Source organism: Cygnus atratus, chromosome 3 (assembly GCF_013377495.2).
Source record: "Cygnus atratus isolate AKBS03 ecotype Queensland, Australia chromosome 3, CAtr_DNAZoo_HiC_assembly, whole genome shotgun sequence".
Lineage (NCBI taxonomy): Eukaryota > Metazoa > Chordata > Aves > Anseriformes > Anatidae > Cygnus > Cygnus atratus.
In genome coordinates this window covers 276,413-294,951 of record NC_066364.1, presented here as the reverse complement: position 1 = coordinate 294,951, position 18,539 = coordinate 276,413, and the positions used below count along the sequence as shown (strand labels likewise).

Genomic DNA, 18,539 nt, shown 5'->3' with positions numbered 1-18,539 from the left:
GGCACCGCCCGGGCACGTGCTGCCCCCGGCACGTGACGGGGCCGCGGGGCCGGGCGGGGGGCGCGGGGCCGGGGGGCGGGGGGCGGCAGCGCGGTCCCTCCCGCTGATCCCGCAGCTAACGCAGAAGCTGCCCAGACTTACCTCTAGGCAATGCCAGCCCATCAGGTACTTGGTGGGAGTCCGACTCCTGCCCCAGGTAACACAGACACGTCCTGGGATTCCTTTGGGCAGGATGTGCCTGGGGACCTGCCTGGCAGCACCCACTCTGCTACGGCCAGCCCTGGGAGTCAGGCACATTTAGGCAGGGCTGTCCCCCGGGCAAGACCCCGCGCTAACGCAGAACTCCTGCCCAGCTGGCACCTGGTGGGTACCACACTGCAGCCAGTGCCAAGGGACATCTTGGGCCTCTTGGCTGCGTTTTGGGGTGATGCCATCAGCAAGCAACCTCGGCGTGGGTGGGCTGGGGCAGCTGCGCGGGTCGGGGAAAGCTCGGCCTGCCCGGAGCAGCCCCTTGACCAGTGTCTGCCAGCTCGTCCCTGGTGAACCGCACGCTGTGTGATGCCCACATGCAGAAGGGCCGGGCGTTCCGTGTGATCGTGGTGGACAGCCGGCCGCGGCTGGAGGGCCGGGAGACACTGCGCCGGCTGGTGCGCAAGGGCATTCACTGCACCTATGTGATGATCAACGCCATTTCCTATGTGCTGCCTGAGGTGAGGAGTGAAACGGGGCCATGCTGAGGGTGGTGACAGGCCAGGGATGAGGCTGGAGCGTGATAGAAGATGCTGACACATGCCTGCGCTTCTCCAACAGGTGTCCAAAGTGCTGCTAGGAGCCCATGCGCTGCTAGCCAACGGCTCAGTCATGTCCCGGGTGGGGACATCCCAGATAGCGCTGGTCTCCAAGGCTTACAACGTGCCCGTGCTGGTGTGCTGTGAGACCTACAAGTTCTGCGAGCGGGTGCAGACAGATTCCTTTGTCTCCAACGAGCTGGGTATGGTTTCTGTCCCCTTCTTCCCACCCGGGATCTGCTCCCTCCTCCTGCTGCTGGGCAGTACAGGACATGCTGAACTGTCTTGTCGTTCCTCTTCCTGAATGAGGGGGACCCCAGCCTTGGGAGGAGCAGCTGCGGGGGGCTGGGGGCAGCAGCGCGGTCCCTCCCGCTGATCCCGCAGTTTCTCTCCCCGCAGATGACCCCGATGACCTGATCGTGCTCCGCAAGGGGCAGGCCCAGCTGGGCGGCTGGTCAGAGAACAAGTCCTTGCGCCTCCTCAACCTGGTCTACGACGTGACACCGCCCGACCTGGTGGATCTGGTCATCACAGACCTGGGCATGATCCCCTGCACCTCGGTGCCCGTCGTCCTGCGCGTCAAGAACGTGGATCAGCAGTAGGGGCGGCAGCACGGACCCTAATAAAGCAGGCCCCGTGTTAACGCTGCGTCCGACTTCTGTGGTGCGGCGGAAGCCCTGTCGCCCCGCGTCATCCCAGGCTCGGCTCTGCACTGTCCTTGGGCATGCAGTACTTCTGCCCAGCTCTGCCCTGCCCCGCTCCTCCTCCCGCGCCAGGCTGCGGCAGGGAAGGACCGTCCCCATCCCCGTTGTCCGATAAAAAGTTCGGATTTGTCACCCGGCGTGCAGTGAGCCGATCCACGCGCTGGGTCAAGATGCTGCTTATTTCAGAACTGCACAAGCCCGGGTACCGGCTGCTTTCCCACAGAGCTGGCACTCCTAAGGATTTTCCGTGCCACTCTTTATGCAATGCCTTATCGGTACCTTTACGTGTTTGTACCATCCCCTAGCCTCCGACCGCTTACATCAATAGCATACTGCTGACGTGACAGAGTCATTCCGTGCGTCCTCAGAGAGGAAGGGTCCCTCGTTGGGATGGGGTCTCCCAGCCTAGGGGTGTGATTTTTACTGCTGGAGTGGGACTAGTTCACGGACAGCTGGCGTTAGAATACTCCGGGTCTCTGGTTTTCAGCCAGCTGTTCGCATTGTGTTGATTCGTGACATATTCGAGGGAACATCAGGACCTTTCCCTCCAGAATGTCAACAGAACGGTCTTCCTGCTCAGCCGTTCCTCGGTTAATCATCCTTCAGACATCTCCAAGGCCTGGGTCATCCTGCCCTGTCCTCAAAGTACGAGCTTTATCTGTTTGGCACAAAACCAGAGTTAACTGTACGCCGGTATCACCCCGGGCCCCTCTTCTTGGACCCGCGGGAAGCGGTGCCGTGAGGGCGATGGCCCCTGGCCCGGGCTCCTCCGGCTGCAGGTCCGGCCGCTGGCCGAGCCGGGCCTGTGCGGGGAAGCCGGGCACCTCTGGCTCCTGCAACGGCGCGGGGTGCCAGGGCCGCTCCCCCCGACGAGCTGCTCCCGCCAGAGGGACCCAGCGCAGGGCCCGGCCCGAGCAGCGGCTGGGGCTCTGGCACGGGGAGCGGGGCGTCCTCCCCGGTTCTGCGCCTCGTTCCCGTGCGGTACGGGCGGCGTCCATCGCGGCTGCCGGCAGCGACCGCGGTGTGCGGGACGCGCTTCCCCGGGAGCCGAGAACACGCGGGGCTCGCCTGGGGGGCCCGGGCAGGGCCCTCTGCGTGGGACGGGGCCGGGGGCAGGCGGCGCCCTGCGGGGGGGCTCCCGGCTTCGGCCGGGCCTGCAGCACACGGCCCGGGGCAACCGGGGCCCAGGCTGCTCCCGGGCCGGGCACCGCAAGCCCCAGCGCCGTGCTCCGGCGGGTCCCGGGAGCGCGGGCGCGGGGGCGGGGCCGCGGGGAGCCGGGCGGGGCGGGGCCTGGAGGCACGGGGGCGCGTTCACGTAAAAAGGGGGCGGTCCATGCAGATAAGGGGGCGTGCCCACGCAGATCGGAGCCGCGCGGCATGACGGGACAAGCCCCGCACAGCACGGCGCCGCGCGTGGCCCCGCGTGGGCGCGTGGCGGGCGCGAGGCGCGGGCGCCGCGCGGGGCGGGGCGGGGCGGGGCCGGCGGGGCCGGGGCGGGCGTTTCGGGGCGCGTGTCCGTGTGTTCGGTGTGCGTGCGCGCGCGTGGGGGCGCGGCGGCGGGGAGCGGATGTCATACTTACCTGGCAGGGGAGACACCATGATCAGGCAGGTGGTTTTCCCATGGCGAGGCTCATCCCCTGCACTCCGGGTGTGCTGACCCCTGCGATTTCCTCAAATGCGGGAAACTCGACTGCATAATTTGTGGTAGTGGGGGACTGCGTTCGCGCTCTCCCCTGGTTCTGCCGTGCCAAAGACAGAGCTGTGCTGGGGGCATCGGGCTCTCGGGGTCGGTCCGCTCGCGGCTCCGAGCCAGCCTCAGGCCGTCGCGAGGAGCCAGCCGTGGGCGGATGGGGCCTGCACGAGGCTGCGGCCCGGGGAGAGAGAGCCCCCGGCGGGCCGGAGCTGCAGCCCGTGGAGAGGAGCCCGCGCAGGAGCAGGGGCCTGGAGGGAGCTGCCGCCCGTGGGGGACCCGCGCTGGAGCAGTTTGCTCCTGCGGGATGGACCCCGTGGGACGGAGCCGTGTGGGAGCAGTTCTCGAGGAGCTGCTGCCTGTGGGCAGCCCCCGCAGGCTCAGCTCGGGAAGGACGGCATCCCGTGGGAGGGACCCCGCGGGGAGCAGGGGCAGAGAGGGACCGAGAAGGAGCGGCGGGGACGAAGCGTCAGGGACTGACCGCAGCCCCCCTTGCCCTGCGCTGCTTGAGGGGAAGGTGTCTTTATTTTTTGTTGTTGTTTCTCACAGCTCCACCTTAGTAACAGGTAATAACTTTTATTAATCTCCCTGTGCTGAGTCTGTTTTACCCGTGATAACTGCTGAGTGATCTCCCCATCCTTACCTCACCTCCTGAGACCTTTGCATCGTATTTTCTCCGCTTTGAGGAGGGGGAGCGAGAGAGCGGCTGAGGTCGAGCTCGGCTGCCCAGCTGGGTAAAACCACATGTAAAACCCAGCAGAGTAAAACCACACTTCCTCCGCTGCTCCTGCCCTGCGGGGCCCAGCAGGGTCCATGGCTGCCTCCCGCCCCAGTTTGTGATGCCCCAGCAGAGGAACACCCAGGATCCTTCTGGGATCCAGGATTAATCAAGCCGTCACAAGAATGAAAAGTGAAATCATCAAGGGAAAAAAAAAAAAAAGCTAACCAAAAAAGGAAAAGTTAGTTCTCTACTGCAGCTTGACAGGTACCGTTGACTGATTCTTTAAGGCCCCTTTCTGAATACCACGGTGCACAAATTCTGCCTCCTGCCCCTCCGGAAGGGTTTCTTTCCCCAGAACGTTCTTGCCCCGCGGAGCTGCACCGGCTCAGACCTCGTCTCCCCAGGCAGCCGGCGTTGGGGCAGCCCCGCACCAGGGGGGCTGTCGGCGTGTGGGCAGCTGGCGGTGGGCCCAGGCCCACAGCGAGGGGAGGCGGCTCCTGTTGGACCTTCCCCTACGCCCCACGCCCGCTCCTTTCCCACCAGGTAAATCGGGAGCTCGTCGTGAGCTGGTGCTCCGCTCACGCTGCCGTTCGGTGCTGGCGCCGATCGTTGCCCTCTGTGCACGGCTGGCTGCCTTCCGGGCCGTGCGAGCGAGCGGCGCCTCTGCCGGTTCAGCGGCACCGGGCGGAGCGGGACCCCGACCCCCGCGGCTGCGGCCCGTCACGGGCAGGCTCCGGGCAGCCCACGCGGGGCACGAGCCGAACCGCGGCCGGCAGCGACCCCCCAGGCGCTGCCGGGGCCCCCCGACAACCACGAACGCCCCCAGCGCGGCTCTGTCTTTGGGACCGCAGAACCAGGGGAGAGCGCGAACGCAGTCCCCCACTACCACAAATTATGCAGTCGAGTTTCCCGCATTTGAGGAAATCGCAGGGGTCAGCACACCCGGAGTGCAGGGGATGAGCCTCGCCCTGGGAAAACCACCTGCCGCGCCCCCACGCGCGCGCACGCACACCGAGCACACGGACACGCGCCCCGAAACGCCCGCCCCGGCACCGCCGGCCCCGCCCCGCCCCGCCCCGCGCGGCGCCCGCGTCTCGCGCCCGCCACGCGCCCACGCGGGGCCACGCGCGGCGCCGTGCTGTGCGGGACTTGTCCCGTCATGCCGCGCGGCTCCGATCTGCGTGGGCACGCCCCCTTATCTGCATGGACACGCCTCCTTATCTGCATGGACCGCCCCCGCGCCTCCTGGCCCCGCCCCTCAGAGCCCCGGCCGCCGGCCGCGCCGCAGAGGCGCGGCGGGAGGGGGGGGCTCCGCGGGCACGGGCCCGGCCCGGGATGGCGGCGGCTGCGGCCGGGCGGTGCCGCGCAGCCGTGGGGCGGGAAGCACGGGGCGGCGTGGGGCGGGACGCGGCGGGGCCGGGGCCGGGGCCGGGGCCGGCCTTCCTGAGCCACCGCCGCATTTGTGGGGCCCGGCTTCCCGAGCCGCGGCCGAGCTGCACCCGCTGATGGGAGGCGGGCAGTAATTGCATTCTGCCTTTGCTTCCGCACGGCCTGTCGTGGTTTTTGTTCTTTTTCTTCAGCTAAACCGCCCCTGATGGGGAACTCAGCAGCAGCTGTTCACAGAATCACAGAATCGAAGGGGTGGGAAGGGACCCCGAGAGACCATCGGGTCCAACCCCCCTGCCGAAGCAGTTCCCTGGAGCAGGCTGCCCAGGCGGGCGTCCAGATGGGCCCTGAATATCTGCAGAGAAGGAGACCCCACAGCCTCCCTGGGCAGCCTGTCCCAGTGCTCCGTCACCCTCACCGGGAAGAAGTTCCGCATGTTGGTGCGGAACTGCCTGGGCTCCATTTTGTGGCCATTGCCCCTTGTCCTGTCCCCACAGACCACTGAAAAGAGGCTGGCCGAATCCCTCTGCCTCCCACACCTCAGGTGTTTATACACATCGCTGAGATCCCCTCTCAGCCTTCTCTTCTCCAGGCTGAACAGCCCCAGGTCTCGCAGCCTTTCCTCACAGGGGAGATGCTCCAGGCCCCGTATCACCTTTGTGGCCCTCCGCTGGACTCTTCCCAGGAGTTCCCTGTCTTTTTTGTACCGGGGAGCCCAGAACTGGACACAGCACCCCAGGTGAGGCCTGACCAGGGCAGAATAGAGGGGGAGGATCACCTCCCTTGACCTGCTGGCCACGCTCCTTTTAATGCACGCCAGGATCCCCCCGGCCTTCTTGGCCACCTGGGCACACTGCCGGCTCCTGTTCAGCCAGCTATCAACCAATACCACCAGTTCTCTTTCCACTGGCAATTTTCCAGTCGCTCTTCTGTAGTGTTGCATGGGGTTGTTGTGCCCCATGTGCAGGGCCCGGCACTTGGCCGTGTTGAACTTCATGCAGTTGGCCTCAACTTATCCAGATCCCTCTGCAGAGCTCTCCTACCCTCAAACAGATTAACATTTGTGCCTAACTTGGTGTCATCTGCAAACTTAGCGAGGGTGCACTCGATCCCCTCGTCCAGATCATTGATGAAGACACCGAAGAGAACTGCCCCCAGCACTGAGCCCTGGGGGACTCCACCAGTGACCGGCCTCCAGCTGGATTTACCTCCACTCACCACGACTCTTTGGGCTTGGCCACCCGGCCAGTTTGTTACCCAGAGAAGCGTACGCCCGTGCAGGCCCCGAGCAGCCAGCTCCTCCAGCAGGATGCTGTGGAAGGCACCAAGCGAGGGGTTACCGGCACCACCTGTGCCCGGCTGCTACCAGGAGCGGGCCCATGGCGGGCGGGAAGGCCTTGTCACCGATGGCCCCGTCACAGAGCCGGGGTCAGCCCGGTCTACCTGTGTGAGCGCCCGCAGAGACAGGTGTCCCCTGCCACGGGCCCCGGCCCCGGCCCCGGCCCCGGCGCGTCCCGCCCCACGCCGCCCCGTGCTCCCCGCCCCACGGCTGCGCGGCACCGCCCGGCCGCAGCCGCCGCCATCCCGGGCCGGGCCCGTGCCCGCGGAGCACCCCCCTCCCGCCGCGCCTCTGCGGCGCGGCCGGCGGCCGGGGCCCTGAGGGGCGGGGCCAGGAGGCGCGGGGGCGGTCCATGCAGATAAGGGGGCGTGCCCGTGCAGATAAGGAGGCGTGTCCATGCAGATAAGGGGGCGTGCCCACGCAGATCGGAGCCGCGCGGCATGACGGGACAAGTCCCGCACAGCACGGCGCCGCGCGTGGCCCCGCGTGGGCGCGTGGCGGGCGCGGGGCGCGGGCGCCGCGCGGGGCGGGGCGGGGCGGGGCGGGGCCGGCGGTGCCGGGGCGGGCGTTTCGGGGCGCGTGTCCGTGTGCTCGGTGTGCGTGCGCGCGCGTGGGGGCGCGGCGGCGGGGAGCGGATGTCATACTTACCTGGCAGGGGAGACACCATGATCAGGCAGGTGGTTTTCCCAGGGCGAGGCTCATCCCCTGCACTCCGGGTGTGCTGACCCCTGCGATTTCCCCAAATGCGGGAAACTCGACTGCATAATTTGTGGTAGTGGGGGACTGCGTTCGCGCTCTCCCCTGGTTCTGCGGTCCCAAAGACAGAGCCGCGCTGGGGGCGTTCGTGGTTGTCGGGGGGCCCCGGCAGCGCCTGGGGGGTCGCTGCCGGCCGCGGTTCGGCTCGTGCCCCGCGTGGGCTGCCCGGAGCCTGCCCGTGACGGGCCGCAGCCGCGGGGGTCGGGGTCCCGCTCCGCCCGGTGCCGCTGAACCGGCAGAGGCGCCGCTCGCTCGCACGGCCCGGAAGGCAGCCAGCCGTGCACAGAGGGCAACGATCGGCGCCAGCACCGAACGGCAGCGTGAGCGGAGCACCAGCTCACGACGAGCTCCCGATTTACCTGGTGGGAAAGGAGCGGGCGTGGGGCGTAGGGGAAGGTCCAACAGGAGCCGCCTCCCCTCGCTGTGGGCCTGGGCCCACCGCCAGCTGCCCACACGCCGACAGCCCCCCTGGTGCGGGGCTGCCCCAACGCCGGCTGCCTGGGGAGACGAGGTCTGAGCCGGTGCAGCTCCGCGGGGCAAGAACGTTCTGGGGAAAGAAACCCTTCCGGAGGGGCAGGAGGCAGAATTTGTGCACCGTGGTATTCAGAAAGGGGCCTTAAAGAATCAGTCAACGGTACCTGTCAAGCTGCAGTAGAGAACTAACTTTTCCTTTTTTGGTTAGCTTTTTTTTTTTTTTTCCCTTGATGATTTCACTTTTCATTCTTGTGACGGCTTGATTAATCCTGGATCCCAGAAGGATCCTGGGTGTTCCTCTGCTGGGGCATCACAAACTGGGGCGGGAGGCAGCCATGGACCCTGCTGGGCCCCGCAGGGCAGGAGCAGCGGAGGAAGTGTGGTTTTACTCTGCTGGGTTTTACATGTGGTTTTACCCAGCTGGGCAGCCGAGCTCGACCTCAGCCGCTCTCTCGCTCCCCCTCCTCAAAGCGGAGAAAATACGATGCAAAGGTCTCAGGAGGTGAGGTAAGGATGGGGAGATCACTCAGCAGTTATCACGGGTAAAACAGACTCAGCACAGGGAGATTAATAAAAGTTATTACCTGTTACTAAGGTGGAGCTGTGAGAAACAACAACAAAAAATAAAGACACCTTCCCCTCAAGCAGCGCAGGGCAAGGGGGGCTGCGGTCAGTCCCTGACGCTTCGTCCCCGCCGCTCCTTCTCGGTCCCTCTCTGCCCCTGCTCCCCGCGGGGTCCCTCCCACGGGATGCCGTCCTTCCCGAGCTGAGCCTGCGGGGGCTGCCCACAGGCAGCAGCTCCTCGAGAACTGCTCCCACACGGCTCCGTCCCACGGGGTCCATCCCGCAGGAGCAAACTGCTCCAGCGCGGGTCCCCCACGGGCGGCAGCTCCCTCCAGGCCCCTGCTCCTGCGCGGGCTCCTCTCCACGGGCTGCAGCTCCGGCCCGCCGGGGGCTCTCTCTCCCCGGGCCGCAGCCTCGTGCAGGCCCCATCCGCCCACGGCTGGCTCCTCGCGACGGCCTGAGGCTGGCTCCGAGCCGCGAGCGGACCGACCCCGAGAGCCCGATGCCCCCAGCACAGCTCTGTCTTTGGCACCGCAGAACCAGGGGAGAGCGCGAACGCAGTCCCCCACTACCACAAATTATGCAGTCGAGTTTCCCGCATTTGAGGAAATCGCAGGGGTCAGCACACCCGGAGTGCAGGGGATGAGCCTCGCCATGGGAAAACCACCTGCCTGATCATGGTGTCTCCCCTGCCAGGTAAGTATGACATCCGCTCCCCGCCGCCGCGCCCCCACGCGCGCGCACGCACACCGAACACACGGACACGCGCCCCGAAACGCCCGCCCCGGCCCCGCCGGCCCCGCCCCGCCCCGCCCCGCGCGGCGCCCGCGCCTCGCGCCCGCCACGCGCCCACGCGGGGCCACGCGCGGCGCCGTGCTGTGCGGGGCTTGTCCCGTCATGCCGCGCGGCTCCGATCTGCGTGGGCACGCCCCCTTATCTGCATGGACCGCCCCCTTTTTACGTGAACGCGCCCCCGTGCCTCCAGGCCCCGCCCCGCCCGGCTCCCCGCGGCCCCGCCCCCGCGCCCGCGCTCCCGGGACCCGCCGGAGCACGGCGCTGGGGCTTGCGGTGCCCGGCCCGGGAGCAGCCTGGGCCCCGGTTGCCCCGGGCCGTGTGCTGCAGGCCCGGCCGAAGCCGGGAGCCCCCCCGCAGGGCGCCGCCTGCCCCCGGCCCCGTCCCACGCAGAGGGCCCTGCCCGGGCCCCCCAGGCGAGCCCCGCGTGTTCTCGGCTCCCGGGGAAGCGCGTCCCGCACACCGCGGTCGCTGCCGGCAGCCGCGATGGACGCCGCCCGTACCGCACGGGAACGAGGCGCAGAACCGGGGAGGACGCCCCGCTCCCCGTGCCAGAGCCCCAGCCGCTGCTCGGGCCGGGCCCTGCGCTGGGTCCCTCTGGCGGGAGCAGCTCGTCGGGGGGAGCGGCCCTGGCACCCCGCGCCGTTGCAGGAGCCAGAGGTGCCCGGCTTCCCCGCACAGGCCCGGCTCGGCCAGCGGCCGGACCTGCAGCCGGAGGAGCCCGGGCCAGGGGCCATCGCCCTCACGGCACCGCTTCCCGCGGGTCCAAGAAGAGGGGCCCGGGGTGATACCGGCGTACAGTTAACTCTGGTTTTGTGCCAAACAGATAAAGCTCGTACTTTGAGGACAGGGCAGGATGACCCAGGCCTTGGAGATGTCTGAAGGATGATTAACCGAGGAACGGCTGAGCAGGAAGACCGTTCTGTTGACATTCTGGAGGGAAAGGTCCTGATGTTCCCTCGAATATGTCACGAATCAACACAATGCGAACAGCTGGCTGAAAACCAGAGACCCGGAGTATTCTAACGCCAGCTGTCCGTGAACTAGTCCCACTCCAGCAGTAAAAATCACACCCCTAGGCTGGGAGACCCCATCCCAACGAGGGACCCTTCCTCTCTGAGGACGCACGGAATGACTCTGTCACGTCAGCAGTATGCTATTGATGTAAGCGGTCGGAGGCTAGGGGATGGTACAAACACGTAAAGGTACCGATAAGGCATTGCATAAAGAGTGGCACGGAAAATCCTTAGGAGTGCCAGCTCTGTGGGAAAGCAGCCGGTACCCGGGCTTGTGCAGTTCTGAAATAAGCAGCATCTTGACCCAGCGCGTGGATCGGCTCACTGCACGCCGGGTGACAAATCCGAACTTTTTATCGGACAACGGGGATGGGGACGGTCCTTCCCTGCCGCAGCCTGGCGCGGGAGGAGGAGCGGGGCAGGGCAGAGCTGGGCAGAAGTACTGCATGCCCAAGGACAGTGCAGAGCCGAGCCTGGGATGACGCGGGGCGACAGGGCTTCCGCCGCACCACAGAAGTCGGACGCAGCGTTAACACGGGGCCTGCTTTATTAGGGTCCGTGCTGCCGCCCCTACTGCTGATCCACGTTCTTGACGCGCAGGACGACGGGCACCGAGGTGCAGGGGATCATGCCCAGGTCTGTGATGACCAGATCCACCAGGTCGGGCGGTGTCACGTCGTAGACCAGGTTGAGGAGGCGCAAGGACTTGTTCTCTGACCAGCCGCCCAGCTGGGCCTGCCCCTTGCGGAGCACGATCAGGTCATCGGGGTCATCTGCGGGGAGAGAAACTGCGGGATCAGCGGGAGGGACCGCGCTGCTGCCCCCAGCCCCCCGCAGCTGCTCCTCCCAAGGCTGGGGTCCCCCTCATTCAGGAAGAGGAACGACAAGACAGTTCAGCATGTCCTGTACTGCCCAGCAGCAGGAGGAGGGAGCAGATCCCGGGTGGGAAGAAGGGGACAGAAACCATACCCAGCTCGTTGGAGACAAAGGAATCTGTCTGCACCCGCTCGCAGAACTTGTAGGTCTCACAGCACACCAGCACGGGCACGTTGTAAGCCTTGGAGACCAGCGCTATCTGGGATGTCCCCACCCGGGACATGACTGAGCCGTTGGCTAGCAGCGCATGGGCTCCTAGCAGCACTTTGGACACCTGTTGGAGAAGCGCAGGCATGTGTCAGCATCTTCTATCACGCTCCAGCCTCATCCCTGGCCTGTCACCACCCTCAGCATGGCCCCGTTTCACTCCTCACCTCAGGCAGCACATAGGAAATGGCGTTGATCATCACATAGGTGCAGTGAATGCCCTTGCGCACCAGCCGGCGCAGTGTCTCCCGGCCCTCCAGCCGCGGCCGGCTGTCCACCACGATCACACGGAACGCCCGGCCCTTCTGCATGTGGGCATCACACAGCGTGCGGTTCACCAGGGACGAGCTGGCAGACACTGGTCAAGGGGCTGCTCCGGGCAGGCCGAGCTTTCCCCGACCCGCGCAGCTGCCCCAGCCCACCCACGCCGAGGTTGCTTGCTGATGGCATCACCCCAAAACGCAGCCAAGAGGCCCAAGATGTCCCTTGGCACTGGCTGCAGTGTGGTACCCACCAGGTGCCAGCTGGGCAGGAGTTCTGCGTTAGCGCGGGGTCTTGCCCGGGGGACAGCCCTGCCTAAATGTGCCTGACTCCCAGGGCTGGCCGTAGCAGAGTGGGTGCTGCCAGGCAGGTCCCCAGGCACATCCTGCCCAAAGGAATCCCAGGACGTGTCTGTGTTACCTGGGGCAGGAGTCGGACTCCCACCAAGTACCTGATGGGCTGGCATTGCCTAGAGGTAAGTCTGGGCAGAGCTGAAGCCTGCCCTCACCATTATCAGTGCCATCCTTCCAGGCACCACCTCACTACACTCCTAGGGCCCCCTCCCTGTCTTCACACAGAAAATCACCCCCTGGGAAAAGCCATGTCTCGGCACTCTTTGGAAGCAGTGCTGACCTCCCCGTGTCCACAACCACAACAAAGGGCTCCCCCTCCAAACCCTTTCCAAATTTCCTTCTCATCATGCACCAGGCCTGCACTGGCGCCTGCCTCTGCTCCTTCCTCTGCCAATCACCCAGGAAGCGCACACAGACTCTTTTGCCACAGCAGCATCTAGTTCCCTTTTCCACGTTTACTTTCCAGGACATGCTCCCTCTAAGGAGGAACAAGCTTCCTTATTTCTGCTTCCCGACACGTGACTTTGCTGCAGTCTGTTTAAAATGCCAGTAAACGGCTGAGGCTGCTCTGCAAATGCTCTGTATTTAAGAAATGGCTAATCTGGGTTTCTTGAAACATTTCACTCTAGACATATGCAAGCAGAGGACAGTGCTGAGCCCTGAACAAGAACAGGAAAGGCTCATTAACGAGCCTTCAGTATAGGCTTTGCTGATGGCAATGGTTTTAGGCCTGCTGCCAGTTAAGGTGTTGTCCACTGCTACAATGCTGCAGGTCTGGAGGTCTGGGAGTTTGGTTTACTCAAAACGGAAAGCAGCACAAACTTGAGCATTCACAAGCTGAGTTCTTATACATTCGCACAGCTACGTTCATCAGTACAGACTGGGATTAGGCTCTGTGATCAGACCTTCCTCCTCGCCCCTCTAATGAGTCTGAGTGTTCCACCCCTCCCAGCGCCTGGCCTGTCCCAGCACACAGGGAAGTCAGAACAGGGTCAGGAGAGCGCCCTCCCTGCGGGGCCCTTCAGGGATGCCTGCTCGCAGCCACACTAGCCAACACTGCCCACTGAGCTCTGCTGGCGTGCTCTGGTGTTTGCCCCAGCTGCCACCAGGCAGCAAGTGCTTCGTCACTGCCTCGTGATGCCACCTCATCAACCTGCCTGTCTTCCAGGATGGGACATGAGTCCCAGCTAGTGCTTTGGAAAAAGCAGAGTGCTCAGCAATATTCTCTTATCCAGTTAGCAAGGGCTGATCCCAGGGCCGTGCTCTGCTTCAACCCAACACCCTCACGTATCCTCTGTTCTATCCCACTGGTCATAAACTTCTCCCTTGTGTATGCTCCCCACCACAGCTGAGTTCTGACCAACAACCCTTGGCTACCCACTCTCTGCTTATTTCTTGCTGCTGCCTCTATTTTCCCCTTCAGCAAAAGAGGACCTAGAACCACAAACCCTCCCTACCTCTTGGACAATGCTGAAATTCTCCCACCACTGAAAAATTGCTTTTGCAAGAGCTTCCTATATTCATTCCACTGCTCTGTCTCTATCTTCCACCTCGTGGCCTGGCTGCCCCTTCTTACCATCCGTACACCAGGATGACATCGTGGTCATTTATCTTCTCAAAGGCAGATTTTGAAATGGCTTCAGCTGCCAAAACAATTTTCTCCCGTAGATAGTTGTCGATAGTGCTCTGCAGCTTCTCCTTTGCCTGGGGAGACAGTACCATCACATATAGCATGGCCTTGCCACGCTGCAGCCACTTGACTGTCCTTTGCCACCTGGGAGGACAGTGGGCTCAGCACTGTCTGCAAGTGGAGAGCCCCATCCTGCTCCCAGACAGCCTGTTTGCTGAATGGCACCTTCCCCTGCAGTAAGGACTCCGTGGGACACATGGGGCCTGCTCCTGATCCAGCACAAGCTTACCAGCACACCACAGTACCTCTCTGTAACTTCCAGCCATCATCAGGACCTCCCCAGCTGTGCTCGTTGCTTCCCCTGCATCTCCCAGGTCAGTCACTCTGGTTGTCCACCCCACAGAGATTTTACTGCCCAGATCTCACCAACCTGACTTCTCTCAGCCTGTTGGCCACATGTCACATAGGTGGACAGCTCCTGATGGACAGCCACCACCCTGCCCCTGCTCCACAGCCAAGAGGTTCCTGCAGAGCCTTTTGCGCAGGATGGAGCTGAGCATTGAAAAAACGCTTTCTTCCTCATCCGTGACATTACTGATGCTGCCAAACAATGCTCAGACTGTGCTGGTGGGCAAGGACAGCTCATGGTGCCCAGGTGCTGTGGCCTTTGTGGCCTCCCTGTGGTGGACAGCGCCAGCTGGACCACTCTGGGAGTCCTTCAGCCCTCCAAGAGTTGCAATAGGTGCAATGCTGGCTGCCAGCCAGGCCTGTGGTGAAGCACTGTGCTCATTGTGACCACATGCTTTTCCTGCTGCAGCTTCCTGTTTTACATCCCTGCTCCTGATGGGCTCCAGTCCCACCAGCCTACAGACGTTTGGTGTTCGCTGTGGTGCACCCCAGCCCCTTTGGAACCTGCTGGACTGTGCTTGCAGGCAGCGGGGGAGCAGGTCTGGCTGCAGTCCCTTCTCAGGCTGTGGCTGGTGACGCTCATGGCCAGTAGCCTTCTGGATTCTCTGCAGCACTGCTCTCTGTCTGCATCCTGTCACCTCCCCTGCTTGAACTGTGCCAGGGCTGTGCCTCCACCCCAGGCTTACAACCAGAGGGCTGGAGCCTGCTAACGCGTGGTCACTTACCTCCTCCTCTCTCAGGGTGTCAGGTAGGCACGAAATCTCCTTCTTGAGGAACTTAATGGCATTGCCCATGCTGACTGAGAGGGGCCGGCATTGGTTCAGGAAGCTGTAGAGAGAATCATAGAATGGCCTGGGTTGAAAAGGACCTTAAAGATCATCTACTTTCAACCCCCTGCTCCAGGCAGGGTTGCCAACCGCTAGAGCAGGCTGCCCAGAGCCGCATCCAGCCTGGCCTTGAATGCCTCCAGGGATGGGGCATCCAAAACCTCCCTGGGCAACCTGTTCCAGTGCCTCACCACCCTCTAAGTGAAAAACTTGCTCCTAATTTCCAACCCAAATTTCCCGTCTTAGTTTAAAACCATTCCCCCTTGTCCTATCACTACCAACACATGTAAACAGGCATTCCCCCTCCTGTTTATACACTCTCTTGAAGTACTGGAAGGCTGCAATGAGGTTTCCCCCGGAGCCTTCTCTTCTCCAAGCTAAACAAGCCCAGTTCCCTCAACCTTTCTGCATAGGAGATGTGCTCCAGCCCTCTGATCATCTTAGTTGCCCTCTTCTGGACCCGTTCCAAGAGCTCCACATCCTTCTTGTGCTGGGGGCCCCAGGCCTGCACGCAGTATTCCAGTTGGGGTCTCACCAGAGCAGAGTAGAGGGGGACAATCACCTCCCTCTCCCTGCTGGCCACCTCTATTTTAATGCAGCCCAGGACATAGCTGGCCTTCCGGGTTGCAAGACAGGAAATGTATTTAGCTTTGGGGTAGCCTGGAGGACAATGACGGTGAGAGGGAGGATCCAGCTGGGCTGGGGATGGCAGCCAGAGAGGTAGAACCAGAGCCCCAGGAAAGCCAGCCAAAGCTTGGGTAGAGCAGCAACCGAAGAGACGGCCAATGGACCACACTCAGTGGAGCTTCAGTCCCTCTGCCCTGGCACCGAGACTGCTCACCTGATGTGTGGCTTTAGCTTGGCCACCAGGTCCCGTGACAGCTCCTCATTAGGGGGAGTGGAATAATCCCGGATCAGCTGAAACAATAAGAAAGAATGTGAGTTCAGTGCATCTGCCCCTTCTGGCCAGGCACTGCATATGCCCACCCTCTCTGAGGAGGCTGCAGACCAGGCACAAGTGCGTACACAAGTGTGCACACAAGTGTGCAGCTTGGCACACTTTTACGGGGGGAGCAAAGGATGCTCCAGGAACTCAAATCTGCAACAGCTGCAGCACCAGAACAGGAACCTGGCAGTATGGATGCCCTAGGCCAAAAGGAGGAGGTCTGAAGAGGACTGAGCACAGTCATAGCTCCAACAGACGGGAAACAGGAAGAGATGCCTGCACCTGATGCAATGCCCCTGCTGCCTGGTGGGCATGGGGCTCTGACATACCTGTTTGAAGACTTCTAGCAGGGCAATGCAACGGGCATTGGAACCATTGATGATACCCTGGGAGTACTGGAGGCCAAGGCGCACCACAGCTGGGTGAATTACTGTGGAGGGGATGCTGCAGGGACAAAGGTGAGAACTGTCAGCTCTGGCACTCTACAGCCCAGGAAAGACTAACCCATGGCCAGGCCCCTCTCCAAGCAATCCAAGGGATGCCCCAAGGAGAGATCTGTCAGCCCAGCCCTGCTTGTTCTGTGACCTGAGACATCAGGCTGACCCCACTGCCCCTGTTCCACTGCCCCGCACTCCCTGAGGACAGCGCTCTTCCTCTCACAGGCAGGACATTAGCTGCCCCTGCTGCCACTCCTCGCAGCAGGTGAAGGGGCCGCCCCCATCCACCCCATGTAGCCCATCCCACATGCAGAACAAGGACACCCCTTCACTAGGGCCATTTTGCAGAAAAGCCGGATGAAGCAGAGCCAAGTGGTTGCCAGGGGCCTGGGCTGGGGAGGCCACATACCTCATCTGCTGCGTCAGCGGCTTCTTCCGGCTGTACTGGTGCAAATGCGAAAACAGGTTGACCTTGGTGCCGTAGTCCTGCCTCAGAGGAACCTGTCATCAAACAGCGCTGATGATGACTTACTTGTTCAAGGCTGCCATACAGCCCTGCTCGCTCCAGAACCACCGATCACACCCAGTGCTTATTGGCGGCACACCAGAGGTTTCCTCTGCCCAGCAGAGACCAAGCCCTACTCCCCACCATGCATGAGCCTGACCCGCACCACATAAACCCGCGGCACGACTGCCCTGTAGCATGCAGCCTGTTACCCAGCCCTCCTCCTACCTGCTGACGCTCCAGCTTCTTGGCTAGTTTCCTCAGGGCAGCAGGGTCATCCACCTGCATGTGCTCTGGCAGCCGCTTCACCACTGTGAGAACGATGAAGAGGGTGGCGTGAAGCAGTACCACTCTGGTGCAGCCCCCAGCTCAGCCATGCTGCCCCAACACTCAGGAAACGAAGGGTTCCAAGAAAAGGGACAATGGGAACGGCGCAAGGGTCAGACAGGCACATCCTGCAGGACCCCAGCCCACTCCCTCCCTGCTTACCCACCTGCCCTCTGCACCCCAGCTGTGACAACATCTTTACCGGTTGGGGGCTCAGTGGGGGTCAGCCTGGGCTTGGCTGGTGTGGCTGCCTGGCCCAGCTCTGCTTTCTTGGCCTGCTTCTGGGCCCGCTCAGCCTCCTGCTTGGCCCGGCGCTCTGCTCGCAGCTCGGCTTTGCTCTTGCCCCCTGTGGGCTTCTCACCATTGTTGGGGCCATCGGCCAAGGTTGGTGAGGACGAGGGGTGAGGAGTGACTGCAGGAGACAGAAGGGGGAAGTCTGTGCCCAGCCTCCGTCACTGGGAGATTCAGCCCCACACGTGGGGCAGCCCGTGGTGGGGAGACCCCTCTGCACAAGGGGGGTGTATGGGGGACTAAGCCCCGTGTTCGCCAGCACCTCCCCACGCCCGTACAAACGACACGGGGACCATCAGGCCAGCCCTGTGTCCAGGCGAGGAGGCAACCGGCCTCTCTGCAGCTCCAACCCTGCAAGAACGCAAACGTTCCTGCTGGGAGCGAGCAAGGAGAACTCCGGCACGCAGCGAGGTGGGGCGCGCTGGCGGTCCCACGATGGCCTCCCCCGCCCGGGGATGCTCCCGGCTTGGGCTCGGGGTGCCCAGAGGGAACCCCTGGGCGGTGTCCTAAGGGGCTGGCCCCGCGGGGGCTCTCCGGGCCGCGGGGGGAGGAGGGCGCTCACCGCGGGGCTGCCCGGGCTCGGGCGCTGCTCCCTGCTCGGGGGGCTCCGCCGCCGGCTCCTTCTCGCTCCTCTTCTTCTTCTTCTGCTGCTTCTTCTCCTTCCGCAGCTGCAGCTTCTCCTCGCGGGACAGCTCGGGGACCTGCGGGCACACACTGATGCGGCCCCGGCCCCGCGCCCGGCCCCGGCCCCGGCCCCCGCGCCCGGCCCCGGCCCCGGCCCCGCTCACCTGCGCTGCGGCCGGCACCGGCGCGGCAGCCTCGGAGCCCGCACCTGGAACGGGAGGAGCGTGAGAGGGGCCCCGGCGGCGGGGCAGAGGCCGGGGGGTCGCGAGGAGAGGGGCCCGTCCCGCCGCCGCCCCGCACTCACCGCCCGGCGCCGCCCGCTCCGCCATGGCGCCCGCCCGCAGCGCCCCCCGCCGGCCGGAGGGCGCCGCCGCCCGCTCCGCGGCCCTGCCCGGCCGTGACGTCACGGCCCGCCGCGTGACGCGCGGTGACGCCACGCGGTGACGCCACGCGGTGCCCGAGCCCGGAGCCGCGCCCCCCCCGCGGCGACTCCGGGGCCGGGCCCGCGGGGGCGGCCGGAGGGCGGCGGGGCCGGGGGCGCCGGGCACGGGGGGCGGCGCCGGGAGCCCCCGGGGGGAGTCACCGGGGCAGCCCAGGCGCCGCCGGGTGACAGCGGG

The 18,539-nt window shown here is 64.3% G+C and overlaps 2 protein-coding genes, 3 non-coding genes and 1 pseudogene across 6 annotated transcripts; 3 read left to right on the top strand and 3 right to left on the bottom strand.

The window, feature by feature from the left end:
* The first annotated feature begins 65 nt into the window (after positions 1-65).
* On the top strand, positions 66-1,431 carry LOC118259047 (translation initiation factor eIF-2B subunit delta-like). The gene is made up of 4 exons (XM_035568276.2): positions 66-165; positions 530-710; positions 811-991; positions 1,188-1,431. The coding sequence occupies exons 2-4, from the start codon at positions 567-569 to the stop codon at positions 1,388-1,390; spliced, it is 528 nt and encodes a 175-aa protein (XP_035424169.1). The 5' UTR covers positions 66-165; positions 530-566; the 3' UTR covers positions 1,391-1,431.
* Positions 1,432-3,064: 1,633 nt separating this feature from the next.
* LOC118259089 (U1 spliceosomal RNA) lies at positions 3,065-3,228 on the top strand. The gene has a single exon (XR_004781972.1). It is a non-coding gene; the product is annotated as a U1 spliceosomal RNA (small nuclear RNA).
* Positions 3,229-4,757: 1,529 nt separating this feature from the next.
* LOC118259091 (uncharacterized) lies at positions 4,758-4,889 on the bottom strand (annotated as a pseudogene).
* A 2,379-nt stretch (positions 4,890-7,268) lies between these two features.
* Positions 7,269-7,432, top strand: LOC118259087 (U1 spliceosomal RNA). Its single transcript, XR_004781970.1, has one exon. It is a non-coding gene; the product is annotated as a U1 spliceosomal RNA (small nuclear RNA).
* Positions 7,433-8,962: 1,530 nt separating this feature from the next.
* Positions 8,963-9,126, bottom strand: LOC118259090 (U1 spliceosomal RNA). The gene has a single exon (XR_004781973.1). It is a non-coding gene; the product is annotated as a U1 spliceosomal RNA (small nuclear RNA).
* A 1,633-nt stretch (positions 9,127-10,759) lies between these two features.
* On the bottom strand, positions 10,760-18,279 carry EIF2B4 (eukaryotic translation initiation factor 2B subunit delta). 2 transcript variants are annotated; one of them, XM_035568251.2, is made up of 13 exons: positions 18,227-18,279; positions 18,087-18,130; positions 17,861-17,999; positions 17,174-17,419; positions 16,909-16,991; positions 16,585-16,676; positions 16,068-16,182; positions 15,634-15,710; positions 14,691-14,793; positions 13,504-13,631; positions 11,481-11,661; positions 11,200-11,380; positions 10,760-11,003 (listed from the first exon to the last, which is right to left on the bottom strand). In XM_035568251.2, exons 1-13 carry the CDS (start codon positions 18,249-18,251, stop codon positions 10,801-10,803), a joined length of 1,617 nt encoding a protein of 538 aa, XP_035424144.1. In that variant the 5' UTR covers positions 18,252-18,279; the 3' UTR covers positions 10,760-10,800. The 2 variants fall into 2 exon arrangements, with proteins under 2 accessions (XP_035424144.1, XP_035424145.1); XM_035568252.2 differs by having other exon boundaries at positions 17,210-17,419.
* Positions 18,280-18,539: the final 260 nt, after the last annotated feature.

Bases quoted from the DNA above. Each gene is read 5' to 3' on its own strand.
- EIF2B4 (XM_035568251.2), bottom strand. From the start codon at position 18,251: ATGGCGGAGCGGGCGGCGCCGGGCG. The intron at 18,131-18,226 runs GTGAGTGCGGGG...CTCCCGTTCCAG, and splicing joins GGAGCGGGCGGCGCCGGGCG to GTGCGGGCTCCGAGGCTGCC. The intron at 13,632-14,690 runs GTAAGTGACCAC...CTGTCTCCCCAG, and splicing joins ACACCCTGAGAGAGGAGGAG to GCAAAGGAGAAGCTGCAGAG.
- LOC118259047 (XM_035568276.2), top strand. From the start codon at position 567: ATGCAGAAGGGCCGGGCGTTCCGTGTGATCGTGGTGGACAGCCGGCCG. The intron at 711-810 runs GTGAGGAGTGAA...CTTCTCCAACAG, and splicing joins TTTCCTATGTGCTGCCTGAG to GTGTCCAAAGTGCTGCTAGG. The intron at 992-1,187 runs GTATGGTTTCTG...CTCTCCCCGCAG, and splicing joins CTTTGTCTCCAACGAGCTGG to ATGACCCCGATGACCTGATC.